Here is a 22,251-nt window from a genome sequence, read left to right on the forward strand (position 1 = left end):
GTAGTTTTTTTAATGTTGCTGCTGTATGTTTTGTGGAATGCTTTTGTAATTCAGCTTGGCATTTGTTGCAGATGATTTGTAGTTATACTACACTGTAGATAAGTATCTCTGTGTAGGTACTGATGTGATATCAAACTAAATGTTTTTGTTTATGATTTTTCTGTTATGTTTCTTTTTCAAACCATCCTAATATGTGTAAAAGTTATAAGGAAACACTATTACGAAGTACCTCCAGTACAAGATCATGATTAATTTCAAAACTATTCTTTATTGACAAAAACTATAGCCAGATAAAGTGCTGAAAGTCAGGTTTTCATAATGTCAGTATCAATGACAGTGGCAAAAACAAAATATTTTTTCCATTGCAGGAGCTCCTTATGCAACCGAAGGGCAACAGCCTCCACCTTACACCCAACAGTATCAACCCACAGCCCCGGGTGTATGAAGTGTTTCATTAAGCCTTGCTGCACCGTCCGACTGATCAGTTTCACTTCATATTCCTCTGCCTCTTGATATTATGAACAGTGCTTCATGGTATTACTACTCATTGGGAGTATGAATGCAAATCCATGTTTGTATACTTGGCCCTTGGTATTCATTAAAGTTAGATGACAAAAATACCTGTGCATGATGGAAATCTGCACATACGTGCTACTTGCAGTACTTCAAAAAATGTCCCTGTGGACCTCTTTTCTCCTTTAGCATTTAACAAATACCCTTTACACCCCAGGGTAATGGATTGATGTAACAATAAGAACAAGATTGTCATTAAAAAAATTTACCTAAAGTTTCTTTGAAAAGTGAAAAAGATAAGTGCAAAGCAATCTGCATATTAATGCAGACAAGATTGGATGTAGAAGTGAATTATAAAGTGGAGGAAGTGAGTAAATGTCTGGATGAAATGAAAATTATCACAAGAAATAGGTATTTGGGTATGAATACAAAAAGAAGGAATGAGGGGAAGATTGTGCCCACATTGCTGCACAGAACAGGGACTTGGATTATAAGGGAAGTGGAAAGAGACTGAATATTCATGAGATGAAATATTTCAGACATGCAATAGGTGTTACAAGAATCAATAGATTGAAAAATGTGGAGGTGAGGCAGAAAATGGATGGGGAAAAAAAGTGAACTGTGGAGTATTTTTGGCACTACAGGCACAAGTATTTTTTCATATGTAGCAAGCACTTTTTTCCTTGTGCACCAAAGAAGTGGAGTCAGGTGGTAAAGGAGACTGAAGAAGAGTAATGATGTGCTGTCACCTGGAAATCTACAAAATTGAATGGTGCACTCATGAATACCAAGGACCAAATGTAACAAGTTTTATTTCAAGGTTAGTTTACTTTGCAGTGATAATTTGTGGATGTGTGTATTTATGCAAAAAATACACTGACTTTTTATTTGCATGTGCAAATGTATATAAATACTGAGATAGGAATGGTGCAAAATTTTGAGTGGATATTTTTCATCAGCTATTGGCTATTTCATTGTATTCTAATGAAATGTGTGACATGCTCTGATAATAATTGTTGTCACAAGATTCACTACTTGGAAACCCACAGCCCCACAATGGCCAGCAACAGTCCTTGGGCCTTCCTATATATCTCTCTGGGAAGAAATGTTGAACTGCTGTTTGTGTTGTATTCATGTGAGGTTGCTTCTGTCACAGGCTTATAGTAGAAAGGAGAGGAGATTTGCCAGTTGGCTTTTCATCGATGAAAAGGCAGAGGAAGTAGTCAAAGTTGATAGATGTCTGTGGTTGGTTCTGACTGAGTGTCAGCCTTTCAGGGCTGCATCACCTTTGGTGAGGGTTTTGACCATTTTTGAAAATGAGCAGCAAGGAGACCATTCTCTTTGACATTCATCTCGCATGAGCACTTGCAGGTACCTGTATTTGGTCCCTGGCATGCTTTTAATTAGTAGAAATTACATAAAAAACATGTAATGTACTCTAGTAACTGTTTAGAATGCAAGGAGGTGTGAATTGATTTCTGTACTTACTTGTATACTGAAAACCAGCTGTAAATGACTGGTAAGAGTTATGCTTTATACATTGTACTTTCAAGCATTTAATTCAAGCATATTTGTTTGAATGTTTTATTTGTACAAGATATTCTGAGGGTTATACAAGGTACATAGTTGAGCCATATAGAAAATAACCCTGTAGAATTAATAGATTTGTGTTGCTAATTGGGATAATAAAGGGAAAAAAGTAAAGGCTTAAGATATTTGTTTTATATTTGATAGTTATACTTCAGAGGATTAAGACTAAATCGCCAGAGTAAATATGTATATACACGTATATATATTTTTGTTTAAACTTGGCTTCTGTCCCAGCAAGAATGGGGTGTTATCAGTCCTTACTCAAAAACACAGAAAATGGGAAAGATGGGACAGTTCTCATCTCAAAGCAAAATGGAAAATAGATGGGGAGAGGATGAAATTGAACACTTTCCCTTCAATTCTCCTCACTTCTCTCCATCTGCTCTTCTTTGTATTTTCTCTGCTTTTTTTCTAGCACTGCAACACCATTTGTGCCCCTCTTTTTCCGATGCACCCCCTCATAATAACTTCATTGTCATTATGCTCTCTGTCTTCATATGAAGAAGGAGGAAAGGGTAACTCCATATTACTTGCTATGTGTGGAGTATTGACTTGAAGTTAAATGCTGTCAATGCTAAAGGGACTTTTGTGATTCCCTTGTGGTCCAGATTCCATTGAGTTTGAAATTAGAGATTAATTTCCATCTATAGAAGAATGATGATCTTTTTACTCGTTTGTGTAAGGGAAAGATGATTTTATTTCTCATAGTAGAAGTAGTAATAATAATGATAATAATAATTACCATGAGCCTCATAAACTGGAAAACCACAGCCCCATATTAGTTGGCAACAGTCCTCATACCCCAACCCCCACCCCTGATCTTTCTAGGAAGAAGTTTTTCCATATCTGTGGCTACCTCCCTCATAAGGGGGAAAAAGCCATTGGGATATGTATGTATGTATGTCTGTGTTGTAGTAGTATGGAACTATTTTTATGTCGCTGGTCAAAAATTGTCAATTTATTCCACGTTAAAAAAGTTTGAGGAGATACAATTGAAGTTGATATAGAAAATTTGGCCTCAGTTTTTTTTTTACCAAATTTGGAAATGGGCAGCAGGAAAGATTGTCATCCATCTTGCAGTACTGAATTAGTAATTGCCTGCTATTGGTCCCTTGTTTCTCTTATTAATTAGGAGTGTGTGTGTGTGTCATTATATATATATATATATATATATATATATATATATATATATATATTATATTGTACATCAGGAGAGCAAATAACTGGTGCATGCTTCCTCTTCCCACTTATGAAATTGATAGAAGTATCCCCAGAACTCTCTTTACATGTAACAAGTCTAATATTTCCTCCCAGAGATAGCAATGACACAACCCAAGGAGCACTGCCAACTGCCATGGGGCTGTGGATTTCTGGCCAGAGATTCATAGTAGTGATTAAAGATAGCATAGTGTTCAACAAATATTTTATATATATATACAAGAGAATGAGCAGTATGGAAGAACTAGGGAAAACTGTGTTGGCTTGAAAGCAAGAACACTTAAGGATAATATAATTTTATGAATAAAACCAGGTAATCAAGACAAAGACTCAGGGTGTATGGTTTCACTGCTCTCTGAAACTGTGTAAAGGAAAATACTCATTGGAATCATATTTGTTAAGGGAGAGGAATGAAAATGGTATTCTTGTTAAATACTAATATAAGTAATTGCCTTCATATATGTGCACCAAAATGTAACAGATTATTGTTTTTTAAAATTTTCATGAAAGAATAAGTAATTTGTTAAAAGTTTGTGAAGTGTGTTGTGTTCATGTTAAAGAATATTAAAGCTTCAATTGTATTGTGTGATTTACTAATGTCTGAGCCCTGTGGTCCTGTGTAAAAAGATATAGATTAAAGATAAGTTACATTGTATTGTGATGGGAAACATGCAAACAGGAGACCTTTCAGACCTAACCCAACCTGATCTGCTTTAACCCAAACTAATCCATCCTAGCCTAACCCAATGAAATCTGAGTTAATTTGACCCATCCCAACCTGCTTGACCAAATCTAATGTAACCCACCTTAACTTAAACTAAGCTAATTAAACTCAACCCACCTAATCAAACCTAACAAAACCCAACTTAACCATACCCATCCTAATATAACCTATCCCAACCCCAACCATCCTATTTCAATCCAGCCATACTTAATCTAACATAACCTTACCCTACCAAACCCAACCACATCTAATCCAACCTAACTTAATTCAACCATACATATAACCTAATGCAACCTAACCTAACCCACACCAACCCGACTCAACCCAACATAAAGTAAGCTAACCCAACCCAGTACTGTATAACCTTAGCCCAACCTAATTTAATGTACTCTAAAGTAAGCTAACCCAACATAATCTGACATAACCTAAGCTAACTAAACCTAACCCAATCTACCCTAATATTAACATAAGCTAACCTAACATAGTTGTTGTTTTTTTGTTTGTTTTTTTGCCACTAGGCCCAGTGCCAGTGTGAATTGGACTTGGACACCACTCAAGCCACTGGTATAGTTGCCAGAAGTGGAAATGTGAAAAATGGGATAAAAGGCCCAACTTTGGCTGGTTGCCATACACATGTCCTTGGGTCAATGTTCCTCACATCTACCTCACTGTGCACTGTGCCTGATTCTCCCTCTGGAGCTTTGGGATCGCGACCTGAAAATTTATGAGGTCATTTTGGTCACTTGCTCTGATTGGGCCACCATTTGGCTCACAGGTCAAGGGCCACCAGGCCCAGTGTGGATTGCACTTGGACGCCACTCAGGGCAACAATACGGGTGCCAGAGGTGGAAATGTAAAAAAGGCTCAACTTTGGCTGGTTGCTATGCACATGCCCTTAGGTCCAGGTTCCTCATGTCTACCTCACAATGCACTGTGCCCGACTCTTTCTGGGGTAAGTTTGAGGCGAATCGGTGACTTGACAATCTTTTCAGGAGATCCATGGGTCCCCTTTGATGTTTTTTTTTTCTTTCTTTTTTCTCATTCTTGGGTCAATTGGGTCACTTGCTCTGATTGGGCCACCATCTGGCCCTCAGGTGCCACTAGGCCCAGTGTGGATTGCAATCAGACACCACTCAGGCCAGCAGTATGGGCGCCAGAGTTGGAAATGAGAAAAACAGGAAAAAAGGCTCAACTTTGGCTGGTTGCCATGCACGCACCCTTTGGTCCAGGTTCCGTAAGTCTACTTTGCAGTGCACTGTAGCTGACTCTCCGTCTGGGGTAAGTTTAGGGTGAATTGGTGACCTGAGAATCATTTCTGAAAATTCATGGGTTTCCGTTGAGTTTTTTCTGTTTTTGGAGTAATATTGGTCACTTGCTCTGATTGGGCCACTATCTGGCCCACAGGTTGAGGGCCACCAGGCCTGGTGTGGATTCCACTTGCACACCACTCAGACCAATGGTACTGGCATTAGAGGCGGGAATGTGAAAAATGGGAGAAAAGGCTCAATTTTGGCTGGTTGCCACACACACACACACCCTTGGGTCCAGGTTCCACATCTCTACCTCACAGTGCAGTGCCTGACTCTCTCCCTCTGGGGCAAGTTTGCTGCAAATTGGTGACCTGATGATATTTTTGGAAAATCCATGGGCCCTTTGAGTTTTCTTCCGTTTTTGGGGTCATTTTGGTCGCTTGCTCCGATTGGGCCCCCCATCTGGCCCAGGTCAAGGGCCACCAGGCCTGGTGTGGATTCCTCTCGCACACCACTCGGACCAATGGTACAGGTGCCAGAGGCAGAAATGGAAAAAAAAAGGCTCAAATTTGGCTGGTTGCCATGCATACGTTCTTGGGTCCAGGTTGCTCATGTCTACCTTGCAGTGCACAGGGTCTGACTCCCTCCCTTTGGTATAAGTTTAGGGTGAATTGGTGACCTGACAATCTGGCCCACAGGTTGAAGGCCACTATGCCTGGTGTGGATTGCACTTGGCCACCACTCAGGCCAATGGTATGGGCACCAGAGGCGGAAATGTAAAAAAATGGGAAAAAAGGCTCAAATTTGGGTGGTTGCCATGCACACACCCTTGGGTCCAGGTTCTGCATGTCTACCTCACAGTGCACTGTGCCCAACTCTCTCCCTTTGGGGTAAGTTTGGGGTGAATTGGTGACCTGACGATCTTTTTGAAAAATCCGTGGTTTACCCCCTTTGAGTTTCTTTTTCTATTTTTGGGGACATTTTGGTTGTTTGCTCCGATTGGGCCACCATCTGGCCCACAGGTCAAGGGCCATCGGGCCCGGTGTGGATCGCACTCTGACACCACCCCAGAGGCAGAAATGTGATGCGCTTCCAAACTTCAACCTTCCTTTAACATTGTACACTGATGCATCCTATTCAGGATTAGGTGCAGTTCTCATGCAACAACATGGGTAACATTTCTGCCCCATTGCATATGCTAGTCACACACTAAACAAAACAGAATCAAATTATACTGCCATGGAAATAGAAGCTCTTGCTGTAGTGTATGCCCTCAGACATTTCAAAGATATTCTTGGATATGAAATACATGTTTACACTGACCACCAAACCATCTTACATTTATTCTCTGGCAAGATTCTTTCAGGCAGACTTGCTTTTTGGTTTCTGACAAATCAGGAGTTCATGCCAACCTTCCATTTTGTTCATGGTAAAGCAAATTCTGTTTGTGATGCCCTCAGTAGGCATGTTGCTGTCATTTATCAGTCTCCCACATCAATTAACTTAACTCAGGAATGCATTAAAGCTGCACAGCATTCAGATCCACTGTGGAAGTGTGTGATACACTTCTTGGTATCAAGTGACACTACAGACATTTCAAACTTCTTTCCCTAATTTACAGAACTACACACTTGTTGATGTCCTGCATCATCAAGCAACACTGGATCATAAGCACGAACCACACCACTTGGATAATCAGTTAGGAGTTCCTTCTGCCCCGATTCCTGAAGTGCTCCACCTTCTTCACAATTCCCCTATTGTTACACACCCTGACAAGGATAAATGTGTTGCACAAGCCAGATTACAGTATTTCTGGTTGCCCTTACAGAAAGATAAGTGCTCTTCCTGTCGCTCTCACAAAGGTCACATTTGCTGTCGGGTCCCTCTTTTAATTTCACCTTCTAAACCTTTTGATACTTGGTATGACATTTCTTAGAAGTGGAGTATAAGGCTGAAAACAGAAATGCCTTTGACACTGATGGTTTCTGGCATGTAGACCATGTTGCTTTCCCAGGCTTGGAAAACATGAATGTGAAGTTTTGTGTACTCACAAGGATTCAGTGTTGTAGGGCTGATCAGCGCTGTGTGAGTGTGTTTGGAATATGTTAACATTACAGAACACCTTGTTTAAACGTTTTGCTAATGTCAAGGTAAACAACATTATAACTATCAGTTATCTCCCAAACAACATTACACTTGTTCACTCTAACACCCAAGATAAACAAGAACCTAGAAACTGGACAACTCCCACTCCACTAATTTAGTTCAACTGACACTTCTCTTTGGCTTTCTATCCTATGTGGGGAGGAGTGCTAGAATTATAAGGCTACCCCCTCCTCATCCATTCAAAAAATCATGGAGCATAATTAGCTGTTGTCTAAAGTTTCACTAATTGGAGAACCTGCAGCTCCATAGATTTCTCTGAGAAGAAATTTTAGACTGTTGTCTGTGCTGTATTAGTGTGGCACTGTTTCTGTGTCACTGGCTTGAATTGGAAAGGAGATAGGAGCAGTCGCCAGCTGTCAACTCTCCATCTCCATATTTAAAAAAAAAAAGTGAGAAATACTGTTCAAGTCGATAGCTAGTCTAGAGACCAAATGTCAGCCCCTCAGGGATGCACCTCCTGATGGATGTCTGGAGGTTGACTGGCTTTGAAAATGTGCAGTTTAGCTCTCCATTTTGCAGGATCACCACATATGGTACCAGTCATTGGTACTTTTAAAGAGCATAAAAGAAAAACATCTCTCTAGGCTGCATTATTCCTTCATCCATTCACAATTTCTCTATTTACTTCTATTACCTGCACTCTCTTCTTTGCTTGATAAATTTTTGTTTTGCATCAAGTGCCTCCTCTACCTTATCCATCACCCCATTATTGGTCTACCTCTCAAGTTTCCTCCATCTAGAATGAGAAATGTAAAGGTAAGGCAGAGAATATGGTTGGAAAGACTGCTGTTGGGTTGAGTAGGTCAGTGCTTTGGCAGTTTGGACATGTAGAAGAATGAATGAAAAAAGACTAACAAAGTGTAGAAAGTCAGCATTATAGGAAAAAAAATGTCTGGGAGTGGGAAAACAAAAAGGAAAATACATATACCAAAAAAACCTTTCTCCCATGTAGTGCGGTGGTCAAGGGAAAGCATACACTCGCCCTTTACCCTTTCGAGGCCCATTTGCTGTCCCAGTTATCTTGGTTCCTCTTACATAGACCACCCCTGTGTCCTGTCCACTGTTCAGGATAGAAGTAATGCAGTAAGACGCAGCACTTCCACAGCAGGGCCTCAAAATAAGACTTAAAACAAACAAGTAAAAGTCCAATGATTTTGGTATGTAATCAATCGTTATACCAAGGTACGTGTTTTAGCCTAATGCAGAACAAATTTATTCAGCTATATGGGGTGGTGCGAGAGGTGAATGCAAGGGTAGTGGGTCAGGGGTTGGAGATGATTAAAGAAAATGGAGAAAAGTGGGAGGTGAGCCAGTTGTTGTTTGCTGATGACACTGCACTTGTAGCAGGATCAGAGGAGGGATTGAGGAAGTTAGTGACAGAGTTTGAGATGTACAAGGGGAGAGAGTGACAGCAGGCTGGAGGTGAGCATTAAGGGTGAAAGACTGGAGGAAGTGGATAGTTTTAGATATTTGGGTGCGAATGTGGCAGGAAAGGGAGGAGTGGGGATGGAGGTAGAATGTAGATTGAGAGAAGCGAGTAAATGCCTTGGTGGATTGAAAAGTGTAATGAGAAATAGACATCTGGGAATGGATGCTAAGAGGAGGTTACATGAAGGAGAGATTGTACCAACAGCATTGTACGGGGCAGAAACGTGGAACATGAGAGAAGAAGAGAGAAGGAGTTTGAATGTGTTTGAGATGAAATGTCTGAGAAGTATGATAGGGGTTGCTAAGCTAGATAGAGTAAGAAATGAGGAGGTGAGGAGGAGAACAGGGGTGGAAAGGGAACTGGGAGATAGGGTTGATGAAAGGGTATTAGGATGGTTTGGACACATGGAAAGAATGAGTGAAGAAAGATTAGTAAAAGAAGTATGGAAGGAGTGAATATGAAGGGGTGTCCTAGGATGAGATGGATGGATGGGGTGAAAGGGGCATTACAAAAGAGAGGAATGTCTGTGGAGGAAGGACAAGATAGGGGTGAATGGAGAGGGGTTGTATATAGATGATGCTATGATGCATGAGGTATGTGCGAGAAGAAAATTGACGCAGCCCGAAGGGATTTCTTCCAGTCTTCTCCTTTTCTGCATGAGGGGATGGAGAGGGGGGGGTCGCCGTATTTATGAAGCAGCCTTGCTGTGGATGCGCTGTGTCTTGCGACACTGCTTCTGACCCAGGGCAGTGGACAGGATGCAGGGATGACCCGTCATCCAGGAGGTGCCAAGATAAGAGGGAGGGTGGAGGGGAGTGGTTTATGCCTTTTTCTTTGTGGCTACCCCCCATGTAGGGGGAAGGAGCCTTTGGTATATGTGTGTATGTATGTGATGTCCTGTTAGCAGCAATTGGATTTTATTAAAGGAGATGCATCATATTTTGGGTAATACAAGAATTCCTTTCACTGAGGCATGAAGAGAAAGATCAAATCCCTACAAAACTATAACACTTTATTTAATGTAATCCTGTTCACAAGAAACAATGTAACTGATTACCAACATTTCATGGAATGTTCTAAAGCTCCAACTCTGAACCAACTTCAGTTGGCTTGACAAGAGTTTCCCTTTATATGCTTCAGTTCCTACTCCAAACTATAACAAATTTAATTTTTCTTCTTCTTTGACTAATCAAGAACAATAACTAGTAACAGTGTACATTTAATCAGATATATTATGTCTTGATATGCAACCAATTTGTGCCTCACACTAATTTTTTCATGCTGCACCACAAGCCATGGTGCCATGTGGTTAAAAATGGCACTTAGGCAACCCAAGCTCCCTAAAGCACTCATGGAGGGAATAGTGCACTTAAACTAGCTATTTTGTGCTCAACAAATATACACACACATTAAACACATGCACTGACCTGAAACAACCAATAATTGTCTTCTCAGACCATGCTTTCTGTAGGAATTTCAATGAAATACAATGGTCCTCTTAGCTAATGCTCTTCCCAGGGCTTGGGATCTTGTGAACATGTAATAACTTCATCTATCTATATAGCCAAGTCAAAAGGCAAATACCCACTCCCACCCACCACCCTTTCTTCCCTCACATCTTAGCTCCTCTTGGATAATGGGTCATCCCTGTATCCCTCCCACTGCCCTGGGTCAGAAACAATGCAGCAAGAGACAGCACAGCTATATATATGTAATAGCTATAGGAACATCTATAAATATGATGTACATACAATACCATTTCATCATTATGAAAATAAGCCCTTTCTTTCAAACTTCACATTTCATTACAATAACATTATTGTCCAGCCATACAGGTCACACAAATGTAATTTCAGTCCTAATAACTTTAACATATTTAACAGCATCACAACACTACATCTTATTGGCTCTGCATTTTTTTTTTTTTTTTCATGCAGTTACAATTAAAACTAACTCTTGCAAAGATTGACAACAGCTTTAAGTACATCTTCTTGAATGACTTGTGGGAAAATTCCTATAGCTCATTGGAATTTCTTGAGCTAAATGTATTCAACTAAAAGATGTAACCAATCTCGTCAAAAGCTATATTCTTTGCCCCCCTTCCCCAAATAAAAACAACAGTTTCCCAACAACAATTATGGTTGCTTAAGAGGAATAGTGTTCTGGCATGACATACGAAATGTCATCCCATGGATGACGGTATAGACCCTGCTTCAGCCTCTTCTGGTCGAGGTGGTGACCTGGTAAAGAAAAGGGACAAAATTAGATTAAAGGATACACAAAATGGTAACCATGCACCCTTCCTTCACGATGTAAAAAAAATGTGTGCTATTGTGAATAAGGGCAAACATCTCCAAATACAGTAATAGAAGCAAGTAGTACACATGTTGCAATATGTATTACTACAGTAGGTGTAACAAGTGTTTTTGGAACTAGGTTGTTGTTGTCGTTCCCTAGACTGTCTGTCCGAGCAGTCCTGTCTCCCCAAGGAATGCCACAGCTGAAACTGGGCTTTCCCGCAAATCCTTTATAGAGTGTATGTTGTGTTGTTTGCGTGCATGATTGTGTATAATCCAGTCTTCCATTATGTGTTGTATGGTTTGATGCAGACCGAAGGGATTTCTCCCCGTCTTCTCCTTTTATGCAATGGGGGGACGGAGAGGGGGGGGGGGGGTCGCCGATTTAATGAAGCGGCCTTGCTATGAATGTGCTGTGTCTTGCGACACTGCTTCTGACCCAGGGCAGTGGACAAGGTGCAGGGATGACCAGTCATCCAGGAGGTGCTAAGATGAGAGGGAGGGTGGAGGGGTGTGGAGTGTATTCAGGGATGGAATGGGTGGTAATGATTTTATGCCTTTTCCTCCTTTTTGGCTACCTCCTTTGTAAGGGGGAAAAAGCCTTGGTATATGTATGTATGGGGTGTATGATTTGAAGGGTGTTGTGGTGTGTCTCTGAGATTAGGAGCCCATGCAGGACTCGCATAATTCATCACTGAGTGTATGCATTGTTTGTATATTGTTGTATTAGTTTCTTTGTTTTGTCCAAATGTTGTTCCAGCGATTGACTTAAGTGCGTTAAGTCTAGGTGTGCATTTGTTTTTTATGTTTGTGATGTGTTGTTTGAAAGACATGGATGTATCGTATGTTATTAGTGTTGTTGATGTAGAAATGAGGTATGAATTTGTGTTCTTTTGTCCAGTTTGTGAGAAGTGTTGCTGTAGATTTGGTTGGAGCTATTTTGAGTCTGTTTGTGATGAACCATGTGTTGAGTGTATCAAGGTATGGCTGGATTATTTCTGCAGCTTTGTCCGTGTTACGATGTGTGCATGTGATTGTTATGTCGTCTGCGTAGGAAGAGATTTGTATTTCTGAGGTGTCTGGTGTGGGTAAGTCATGCATGTCTAGATTAAAGAGTGTGGGGGATAGAACAGAGCCCTGTGGTACTCCATTCTTAATGTTTCTGATGTGCGTTGATGAACACTTATCATCCTATTCAAATTCATTTCAAAGTATCATACACCTGGCAACTTGTTTACCACTGCTTAAGAAATATATACATCAATGCTTGTCTGTGACCCTGACATTGTCAATTATTTTTTTCATGCCTTAATTAAGTATTCATAAATGAATATCGTAAAACAATTAGCTTCCTCCACAAAAGAACTGGTAAAACATTGAAATGTTATGACAACTAGAACAAATCAAAACGTAGACAGTCACATTATGCAGAGTTCATCACTAGACTGAAGAACTAAACTAGAGGATGTTTTACAAAGAGAAAATATTCTTACCAATAAATCCAATTGAACGGCCCAGCACAAAGAGCCCATTGATGGTTCCAATATTGATATATTCCTCTGCCTCTTCCCTGTAAAACCAAAATTTCTCTCAATGAATTTTATCTATATACATAAATGGCTGGTTAAAGTGAGAAGGTCTTTGGAGACAAGTAACGGCTGTCAAGCAGGGAGTGAGTGCAAAACATCTAGCTATCAATTTCAATTGCATTTCCTTCATCCTTTCACACAAGATCTGGTGATTTGATAATCGACAACTGCTCCCTTCCTACTTTTCACAAATGGAGAGCTGACAATTAAAGACTGCACTCCCCTCCTACTACTACCAGCCAGTGACAAGGAAATCGTCCCACACCAATGCAACATCAACAACAGTCCAAGACTTCCTCCCAGAGATCCATGGGCCTGAGGACCAATACCAGTTGCTGTAGGGCTGTAGGTTTTCAACTTAATAATAGTTACCTCAAGTTTCACTATCATATGCACATACCATCTCGGTGCTCTTTGATCAACTTTATGCATTACCTCTTTTTCCAAGGCCACTCTCCATCTTACCACCACAATGCTCTCTCTACCCATTCTCATAACAACCAGTATGCTTCTTAAACGCTTCATCTCAAACACTTTTAGGCTACAGTGCTGTGTTCATCCCCAGATACATATCGTGTAACTATTTATATTTACTCGCTTCCTTTACTGCATAATTCATCTCCACCTCCACCCCTTCCACTGCCTAGAACCCTCAAATTTCTTCTTCACCATCCTACACATATTCATGTTGACATTACAAAAACCCTGCCACATCTCTACCTTCATTTCAAACCACTCGTTCTCTATTATTTACCCTTATACAAGCTCTTCCACTCGCATAAAAAACTTGACAATTCTCAACAAACTTCCCCCTATCCCCAACATCAGCTACAACCAGTCAATCTTGTTCTATGCCTTCTTCAAATCCATGAAAGCCACAGACATTCTTACCCTTTGCCAAAAATTCTCACATGTCTTACTACAAAAGGAGCACTCATGAAACAAGATATCTAACCTGGTAAAAGCTCCAGAGTGCCTCAACAAATCCACAAAGGCTACACCAATAACACCGTCCACATTTAGGATCAAGTTGGGCTTCTTGCGTGTTGTCACTTTCTCCACCTCTAGGGCAAAGTCAAGCAATGGTGTTGTGGGGAACTCCCTCTTTACAAAGTCTCGGATGATCTCCACGCGCTTGTCTGGGTTGTTAATCTGTAAATTTAGTCAGATCAGCATTAAAGTGAACTTAACCGCTTCTACATATGAACACCTACACTTAAAATCGCTACTGGGTATAAACAACAAACAAGATATTATCTGCCAATACCTGCAGGACTATAGTACATACCGACTTCACTCTGTGTCCGATACCCATAATAAGTTGACCTTTCTTCCTCATGTCATTGACAAACTCCATTGGAAGGAGACCTGCATCAAAAGCTTCGCTAAACTGTCGAGCTGCTCCATCTAATGCACCTCCGAAGCGGTCACCCTATGAAATTTGTATTTTTTGGTAAAAATATCTGTTTTCAAAAACAAACACAAGAGAGAATTTGGGGAAAATGGTAACAAAGGGGAAGATGCTAGTTAGTCACAAATGTAGAAATGAGAGAAAGTGATGAGGGTCACAATGAGGGTGAGAAATGGGCAGCAATTGGCCAGAACTGAAAAACATGAGACAAGAAATAGGCAAGAAAGACCGTGACAGCAGGGCATAGCATGAATTAGGTTGAGAAATTGGGGGAGGCAATGTCAAGAAAGAAGTGAGGGAGTGAAGGTAGAGGAAACTGTGAGAGATGGAGAGGGGAGAGGTCAAGAAAGAAAAGGAGCAGGGGAAGATGCAAGGATGGAGGCCAGGGTGAGGACAAGAAACTGAGGCAGCAGGGGTATGTAAATGCTTAACCCCTTCCATACGGTGCCGCACACGTAGGCGTCATGAGGAGCAAGTGGATTCGCGACGCTGCCATATCGGCGTCTTGATTATATTTATTGTAGTCGCCCCTGTGTTTTTACATTCTCCCAAATGCGCCCTGAATCCCATTCTCTGTGGTTTTCAAAATTCGCGGGTGAAAGAGAGAACGATCGATATAAGCGGCGACTATATTTTATGATAAGAATATTATTACGTGACGTCATATGGCTGGCATTGGCTGCTGCCCTCGAGATTTAAGTCCTGTACTGAAGTGGTTAAGGGAAGAGGAAGGAGAGTGGAAGAACATGTGAGAGGAAAGAAAAAGAAAGGAAGATGGAAGGAGGGAAAGGGAATAAAGGGTCAAGGTGTAGGAGGGTAGGGGAGGATTTGGATGGGAGAGAGAGGAAGAGATTGAAGTAAGAGGGAGAAGAGGGAGGGAGAGAAAGGTGAAAGAGACGGAGATGAAATGGGAGACAGAGTGGAATCATCATGAACTTCTGGACATAAATGGACTACAATGAACATGCACCGATTTGCTAATCGTGTTTCTTCCCATTGACCCAACCAATCAAGAAATCTCCTTTAGAACTAGTTCAAGGCAAAGACAATTCAGTCAATTTATGGAAACAACTCATACAAAGCATTCTTTAAATTACCACTTTAAACTACCACATTTCCTGCATGTTCTCTACAACCCAATGTAACCCTTAACCTCTTCACTCCGGGGCACATCGCACGTCTGGCAGCATTAGCTGCCCGACGTGCGATGTTGCGTCATAATAATCGCATTATAAAAAATAAAGTCAGTGCTCAATCGTTCGTTCTCTTTCACCCGTGTATTTTGATAACCATAGAAAATTGAAGCCAGTTTTGAGAGAATGGAAATTACGTAGGTACGACTACAATAAATATAATCAAGATGCCGATGTCGGCATCATTGAGTACCCACTTGCTCCTCATGCCGCCTACGTAGGCGTCATCGTATGGAAGTGGTTAATTGGTATGGGGTCTATTTTTCAAATGCAACTTCACAAAACTAGTGGCATTCAACTATCTCACTTTGTGGAAAAAATAAACATTCAAACATTGTCATACTCCTCTCCCAGCATAAAAGAAATAAAAAATTCAACTTACTATGGTCAAAAGGCCTGAAACAAGTGACGACACAAGGTCTTTGCCAGCTCGTGTACAGACAATAGTATTGTGTGCTCCCGACACAGCTGGTCCATGGTCAGCTGTCACCATGAGGCACATCTCCAAGAACGTGGTGGCATAGGGAGGCAGGCGCCGCTGGAACCACAGGAGTGAAAGCGTGCCACCAATTCCCAAGCCTTGTTCCAGGACTGCAGAAATAGGCATTCCAGCATACAAAAGTTCCTGGCCTCTCTCATCACTGATGGATGTCATGAAGGACGCTGGTTTACGAATCAACCCAAGTTCCTGGGGAACAAAATGTAATGCATAGAACAACACATTTTGTTAAATATTCGATATCTAAACTAACTTGATAAAAGATTATTTATAACTTCTGTTAAATACTCTAGACAGTAAGAACTATAAAGCATATTTTCACAGTGTGATTTTGGAATTTAAGTCTTTATATTGGTCTGAAGTGTAGAATTATATTTAAAATAACTCTTCCACTGCCACCTGCAAATTTACGAATGCTTTGTAATAAGGCCAACAAACAGATGCACTCATTTTTTTTTAACTGTATACATTTCATGTTTTGCCAGCTATCATATAACTGGTTCTGCTGCTGTACCTGTTCTTTTTGTCTCATATATAAAATAAGAGCAGATGAAAGAATTCTTACCCTGGCCCAGTTGAAGTCCATTGGTACTGTAGGAGGAGGAACTTCTTCTTTAGGTACAATAATTCCCTCCTTTAATTGTTCTATATACACTTTGTTGATAATCTGCAAAGGGAGTGCAAGAAAATTAGAAATTCATATCCTATCTCTATATACCAAGAACTTCTTCCCTTGTATACAGTTAGTGGCTAAGTCAGCAATTAATAAAACAAATTATGTGACATGACTACATTACATGAGGAGCTAAGATAAAAGGGTTAGTGATGAACGGGACCAGGGTGGGTGCATGCCTTGGCTGGTACCTCCCTTACATGGATATATAGAATTTACGTGGAATTATTATTTTTTTTTTCTTTAAAAATATATATAGAGATATGATTTGGATAATACATATGAAAAAATGAGAGAATTTTGATACAATGTAAACAAGATATGGAAACTAAAATTCAAGAGGAAGTACTTCCAAGGTACAAATTATTTTCTTAGTATCCTATTCTAATACATCTTGCCCTGATCTGTACTTCTTTTTACAATTCCCTATATATTAACACTAGTTGCAATCACTTTTCTGTATCTGTACCTCTCCAAGTTCATCAAAGCTCTGTGGAACATGGGCTCCTGCTTCAGCCAATGCTTTGTTCTTTTCCACAGCAGTTTCTCTCTCAGCATTTGCGCAAGCACCTGCATGGCCAAACTGTACTTCCGAAGAAAACATTGCTGAAAGGGAAACAATACGTAAAATCTTATCAAATGAATAACAATAAACATAATGTTCAGCACCTCAAGTGGCCCTCATGCGCCGAATGACCTACCGGCTCCAGTGCTTGGCCTTCAAGCCAAAAACTCCATAAATCAATCAATCAAGTGGCCCTCAATATTTCATTTTCTGGTTTTCCTCTACCATATTCAAGCGTAAAATTTTCTGACATTCTCAACAAAATTTCTAAGGTGGTAACACTAATAGGGTTAGTAACAACCATCTATAACTAATCTAATGCTATCTTTTTTATATTGGGGAAAAAAAAAAATTGTATACATTTTTTTTTCTACCACATATAGAAGCAGTAATACTTACTTGCACATGTTCCAATACACCATGCCACAATGGGTTTGCAAATACGTTTTTCTTTAATGGCTTCACAAACTTCATATTCCTCAATGCCACCTACTTCACCCAAGAGCACAAGCATCTTTACCTACAAGGAGACAAATTCTCTGGTTCAGTTAATGTTATTCAGTTTCAAATCTGGTAAAGCATGTGTTCAATCTATCAAAAATTTTCTTAAATGTGGTTAATGGAAAAATGTACTGGAGAGAAGACTGTATAATTTTACCTCTGGATTGTCATGGTAGCGGAGGAGATGGTCCATGAACGTGGTTCCTGGGTACCGGTCTCCACCAATGGCAACACCTTCATAGACACCATTTGTATTGTGCGAAATAATGTTATTCAATTCGTTTGACATACCGCCTGACCGTGACACATACGCTACACTGAAAAAATAAATAAATAAATAAATACATACACCAAAGGATTTTTCCCCCTTAGAAGGGAGGTAGCCAAAAAGAAAAATGCATAAAAACCATTCCCACTCATTCCATCCCTAATACACTCCACTCCCCTCCACCCTCCCTCTCATTTTGACACCTCCTGGATGACGGGTCATCCCTGCATCTTGTCCACTGCCCTGGGTCAGAGGCAGTGTCGCAAGACACAGCACATCCACAGCAAGGCCGCTTCATTAAAACAGTGACCCCCCCTCTATCCCCTCATGCAGAAAAGGAGAAGACGGGGAGAAATCCCTTTGGGTATCGTCAAATTTTTCTCTCGCATACTACCTCATGCACCATAGCATCATCCATATACAACTACCCTCCATTCACCCCCGTCTTCTGTCCTCTCTCGTCCTTCCTCAATAGACATTCCCCTCCCCCCCAAAGCCCCCCTCACCCCATCCATCCATCCATCTCATCCCAGGTTGCCCCCTCATGTTCACTCCCTCCACATCTGCCCTCCACACCTCTTTTACTTGTCTTTCTTCATTCATTCCCTCCATGTGTCCAAACCACCCCAATACTCTTTCATCCACCCCACCTCCTAACTCCCTTACCACCCCCGTTCTCCTCACCTCCTCACCTCCTCACATACATACATACATACATACATATACCAAGGCCTTTTCCCCCTTCCAAGGGAGGTAGCCAAAAAGGGAAAGGCATAAAAACACTCCCACCCATTTCATCCCTAAATACACTCCACACCCCTCCCACCCTTCCTCTCATCTGAGCACCTCCTGGATGACGGGTCATCCCTGCACCCTGCCCACCGCCCTGGGTCAGAAGCAGTGTCGCAAGACACAGTACATCCACAGCAAGGCCGCTTCATTTAATCGGCGACCCCCCCTCTCCGTCCCCCTTTGCATATAAGGCGAGGACGGGGAGAAATCCCTTCGGGCTGCGTCAAAAATTACTCACACATACTACCCCACCCCCCATCCCCCCGCCCATTCCTCCTCATGCAGTCACAACATCATCCATATACAACCATTCTCCACTCACCTCTGTCTTCCGTCCTCTCCCTTCCTTCCTCAACAGACATTCCCCTCTTCCCCAAAGCCCCCTTCACCCCATCCATCCACCTCATCCTAGGACGTCCCCTCATGTTCACTCCCTCCACATCTGCCTTCCATACCTCTTTTACTAGTCTTTCTTCACTCATTCTTTCCATGTTTCCAAACCATCCTAATATTCTTTCATCAACCCTATCTCCCAAATCCTTTGTCACCCCTGTTCTCCTCCTCACCTCCTCATTTCTCACTCTATCTAGCCTAGTAACCCCCACCATACTTCTCAGACACCTCATCTCAAACACATTCAAACTCCTCCTCACATAAATTAATAAATAAATAAAAAAAATTAAAACTTACACTTCTCCTTATAAGGAGAAAGAGGTCCTTGGTATATAGATAGATAAGAGTTTTCAGATGCCTATCTCTTAATCAATGGGACTGACCAAAAAAATGTATTCAGCAAAAAGTACCTCAAATTATGAATATCTTAATACAGATACAAGAAAAATGCAAAGGAAATAATCATTCATATGAACACAATTTCTTTTTAGCATCCCTTTTTACATTTAAAACATGAAGGAATTACATCTACAATATACTTATCAGGTATATGCAATGATCCCTAGCTTTAATGATGATAATTTCATTCCACTCTATAATCTACCTCAACATCAACCTCCATCACCACAATCACCAGTGGAAGCCTTCCATAAACTCCAAACCTTTCATCTTCCCAAAATTAAGTATTTCAACAGTATCTCGCATCACTACATTATATCGAACGATAACACTATATACCCGTATTTCATGTGAAAAATGACCATGATATAATGTCCTGAGGCAATGCAGAAAAGTGAAATAAACAAATTTTTTTTTTAAAGAAAACCTTCTTGGTGTAAAAACTTTTTTATAGCACTAACAAGAAAAACTGAAACAATCGTGACTTACTTTCCTGGTCGATACAATTTGGAATGGAGGATGTTGTCCATCATGCCACCTGTGTTGCCAATTTTGAAACAGCCAGGTTTGATACCACCCACTGTTGCTGGGCCGATGATGGCAACTCCCTTTTCATTGGCCTTCTTGATAAGAATACGAGTCATATTTTCTGGGATGCCTTCAGCAATTATGGCAATAACATTAATCTGAAAATTAAAAGGCAAACTTGTCAAACTTCCTATCATGCTCAGTCAACATCTTCCAATTGATCTTATCAAAATATATTTGGCAGAAAATTATCACCATACTGAAGTAATGGCTGCCTAGTTATATGCATTCAATACTTCTGGGAGTTTAGTGGTACTCCATCCAATCAGAGTTAATAGAATTTTTTCACCTTTTGAGAGAACTTGTAAAGGAATGCAGAGCCATTTTTTAACTTTTGACAAACACTAATCTGGGGTATTGGCTGCATATTATTGTAGGATTAGAAGCTACTCAGAAGCATGTAGCTGATACTTTAGGGTCTATATGGGCTGCCCCTATGGACTCGAGCCACACATAATTTTCTCTGTGGTATACCTTTTGTGCTCTCTTCCCTGCTCAAGATATATTCCAATTACAGAAATACAAAAAGTAAATATACTCTTGACAATACTGATATGGCAGCCAATTATCAACTACATATGGATGTCACTGTAAAAATACATTGAAGTAAAATATACCTGTGGAAAACTGAGAGTCTCTATTGTAGAATCGTAGGCAGACCTAAGTGATGCAAAGTTGATGAGGACACTTGCATCCTTGTGCTTTTTCATAGCATCTCCCATATTCTTGTACACTGCAAAAAATAATTCAGCCTAAGTTGGTGCAATAGCCTGTACCCCATACAAAACCAACAACAAAAATATACACTCATGCATGCACAATATGCTAAATACAATTTGGTAGATACAACTAGGCAGTAGCAAATTCATTTAGGTCAGCACTCAAAATTTAGCACACTTAGCTTCCTCTTCCTAGTTATTTCAGTATCTAAACATTTCTCTTTTCTTTTGGTGAATCCATGTACATTCATTGCCACTTAATTTTCAACCAAAAACCTATTCCTGTCCCCAATAAGTAAACTTTTACCAAAATGTTATGACAAACAGAATTTAATATTTACCTGGAATGAGAATCTCCTTGTGTCCCCAATAGAACTTCTGCTTGTGATCTCCTGTGAAGGGATAAACCATAGCAGCAACTGATGGTTCACTTCGAGAACATACAAAATCAAAGTCCAACATTCCCTGAAACGAGAAATACAATACTGCACTATACAAGAAAAAATAATGCTAAATAAATATGTGCTTGTCATGATGAAAACATACTTCTCAAAGTGTAATGAGAAAGTTTAATAGACAGACAATTATATTTTTTCATCTATCCACAACCTGGCTACAGAGGCCCTAACCTTTCTTCTGGTAATTCTAATTTCAACTTTCTATTATTGTTGTTTGCACTTCCAAATAAAAAATTTAGTTTTAGCAATTGTACTTGAAGCATTAAAAACACATGTAAATGCACTTTTACATCAAATAGAGCACTTTCTCCTCAAATGTATCAATTTCTGAGATGGGTCTTCAGAATGGGCCCAAATTGTTCCTTTCAACTTCAAACTGAAATTCCTCCAATTTTTCACACAAGAAAAGGTGACAACCACCAACTGCTCCACTCCTACTACTGTAAACTAGTGACATAGGAGTTTCTTCCTTGCAAAGTCTCTGTGAGGGCACAAGGACCATTGCTAGGTGCTATGGAGATGTAGATTTCCAGCCAGTGAAATGTGAAACAGTAATTATTATCACTTCCTCTACAATGATAACAAAACATTTGGTTACACTGCTTTGATGCACAACATATAGACTGAATTCCAACCATGTAAAATATTCAAAAATACAAACTCACTTGCACTGCTCTTGTCTGCATGCCCCAGATGATGGCCTTGGTCGTATTGTTAAAATGCTGTTCACCCTTCTTCCCCCTGGGTACCTCCTGTGGCTCAGTTGCTGTGCTCGTCTTTCGAGAAGATGTAGGTGACTTCTAAACAAAAGAAAAAAGTATGTAAATATATTATAAAGTTCAATCTAAACCAAAATATAGTATAGACTCACTATCTGCATTTCATTTTAAACAATCACTTTGCACAACAAATCTAGAATATTATATAATTTTTGTACTGAATACGTACAAGCAGTTCCTTCTGAATGTATGCAAAAGAAAAAAGTGCAGTCATAATAAAATCAAATTTTGTAAAAC

General features: G+C 40.3%; 2 protein-coding genes across 10 annotated transcripts in view; one reads left to right on the plus strand and one right to left on the minus strand.

Annotated features, from left to right (window-relative positions):
• LOC143024693 (uncharacterized) overlaps window positions 1-11,131 on the plus strand; it is a 77,151-nt gene extending 66,020 nt beyond the window's left edge. For 8 of the 9 annotated variants that reach the window (XM_076183697.1, XM_076183698.1, XM_076183699.1 and 5 more), the window contains one exon: window positions 369-11,131. In XM_076183697.1, coding sequence (XP_076039812.1) covers window positions 369-445 — 77 coding nt within the window. In that variant the 3' untranslated portion in view covers window positions 446-11,131. The remainder of the gene's footprint in view (window positions 1-368) is intronic. The other variant, XR_012966295.1, reaches the window with a different exon arrangement.
• Window positions 9,882-22,251, minus strand: part of ATPCL (ATP-citrate synthase) — a 50,354-nt gene continuing 37,984 nt past the window's right edge. The window contains exons 9-21 of the mRNA XM_076183696.1: window positions 21,901-22,035; window positions 21,119-21,242; window positions 20,676-20,791; window positions 19,960-20,156; window positions 17,776-17,935; window positions 17,517-17,637; window positions 17,022-17,158; window positions 16,445-16,546; window positions 15,763-16,068; window positions 14,065-14,208; window positions 13,732-13,928; window positions 12,681-12,757; window positions 9,882-11,130 (exon numbers count right to left, since the gene is read on the minus strand). Coding sequence (XP_076039811.1) covers window positions 11,036-11,130; window positions 12,681-12,757; window positions 13,732-13,928; window positions 14,065-14,208; window positions 15,763-16,068; window positions 16,445-16,546; window positions 17,022-17,158; window positions 17,517-17,637; window positions 17,776-17,935; window positions 19,960-20,156; window positions 20,676-20,791; window positions 21,119-21,242; window positions 21,901-22,035 — 1,911 coding nt within the window. The 3' untranslated portion in view covers window positions 9,882-11,035. The remainder of the gene's footprint in view (window positions 11,131-12,680; window positions 12,758-13,731; window positions 13,929-14,064; window positions 14,209-15,762; window positions 16,069-16,444; window positions 16,547-17,021; window positions 17,159-17,516; window positions 17,638-17,775; window positions 17,936-19,959; window positions 20,157-20,675; window positions 20,792-21,118; window positions 21,243-21,900; window positions 22,036-22,251) is intronic.

The sequence above is a fragment of the Oratosquilla oratoria genome, chromosome 4 (genome assembly GCF_046742065.1).
Source record: "Oratosquilla oratoria isolate Oo_2021 chromosome 4, ASM4674206v1, whole genome shotgun sequence".
Taxonomy (NCBI): Eukaryota; Metazoa; Arthropoda; class Malacostraca; order Stomatopoda; family Squillidae; genus Oratosquilla; species Oratosquilla oratoria.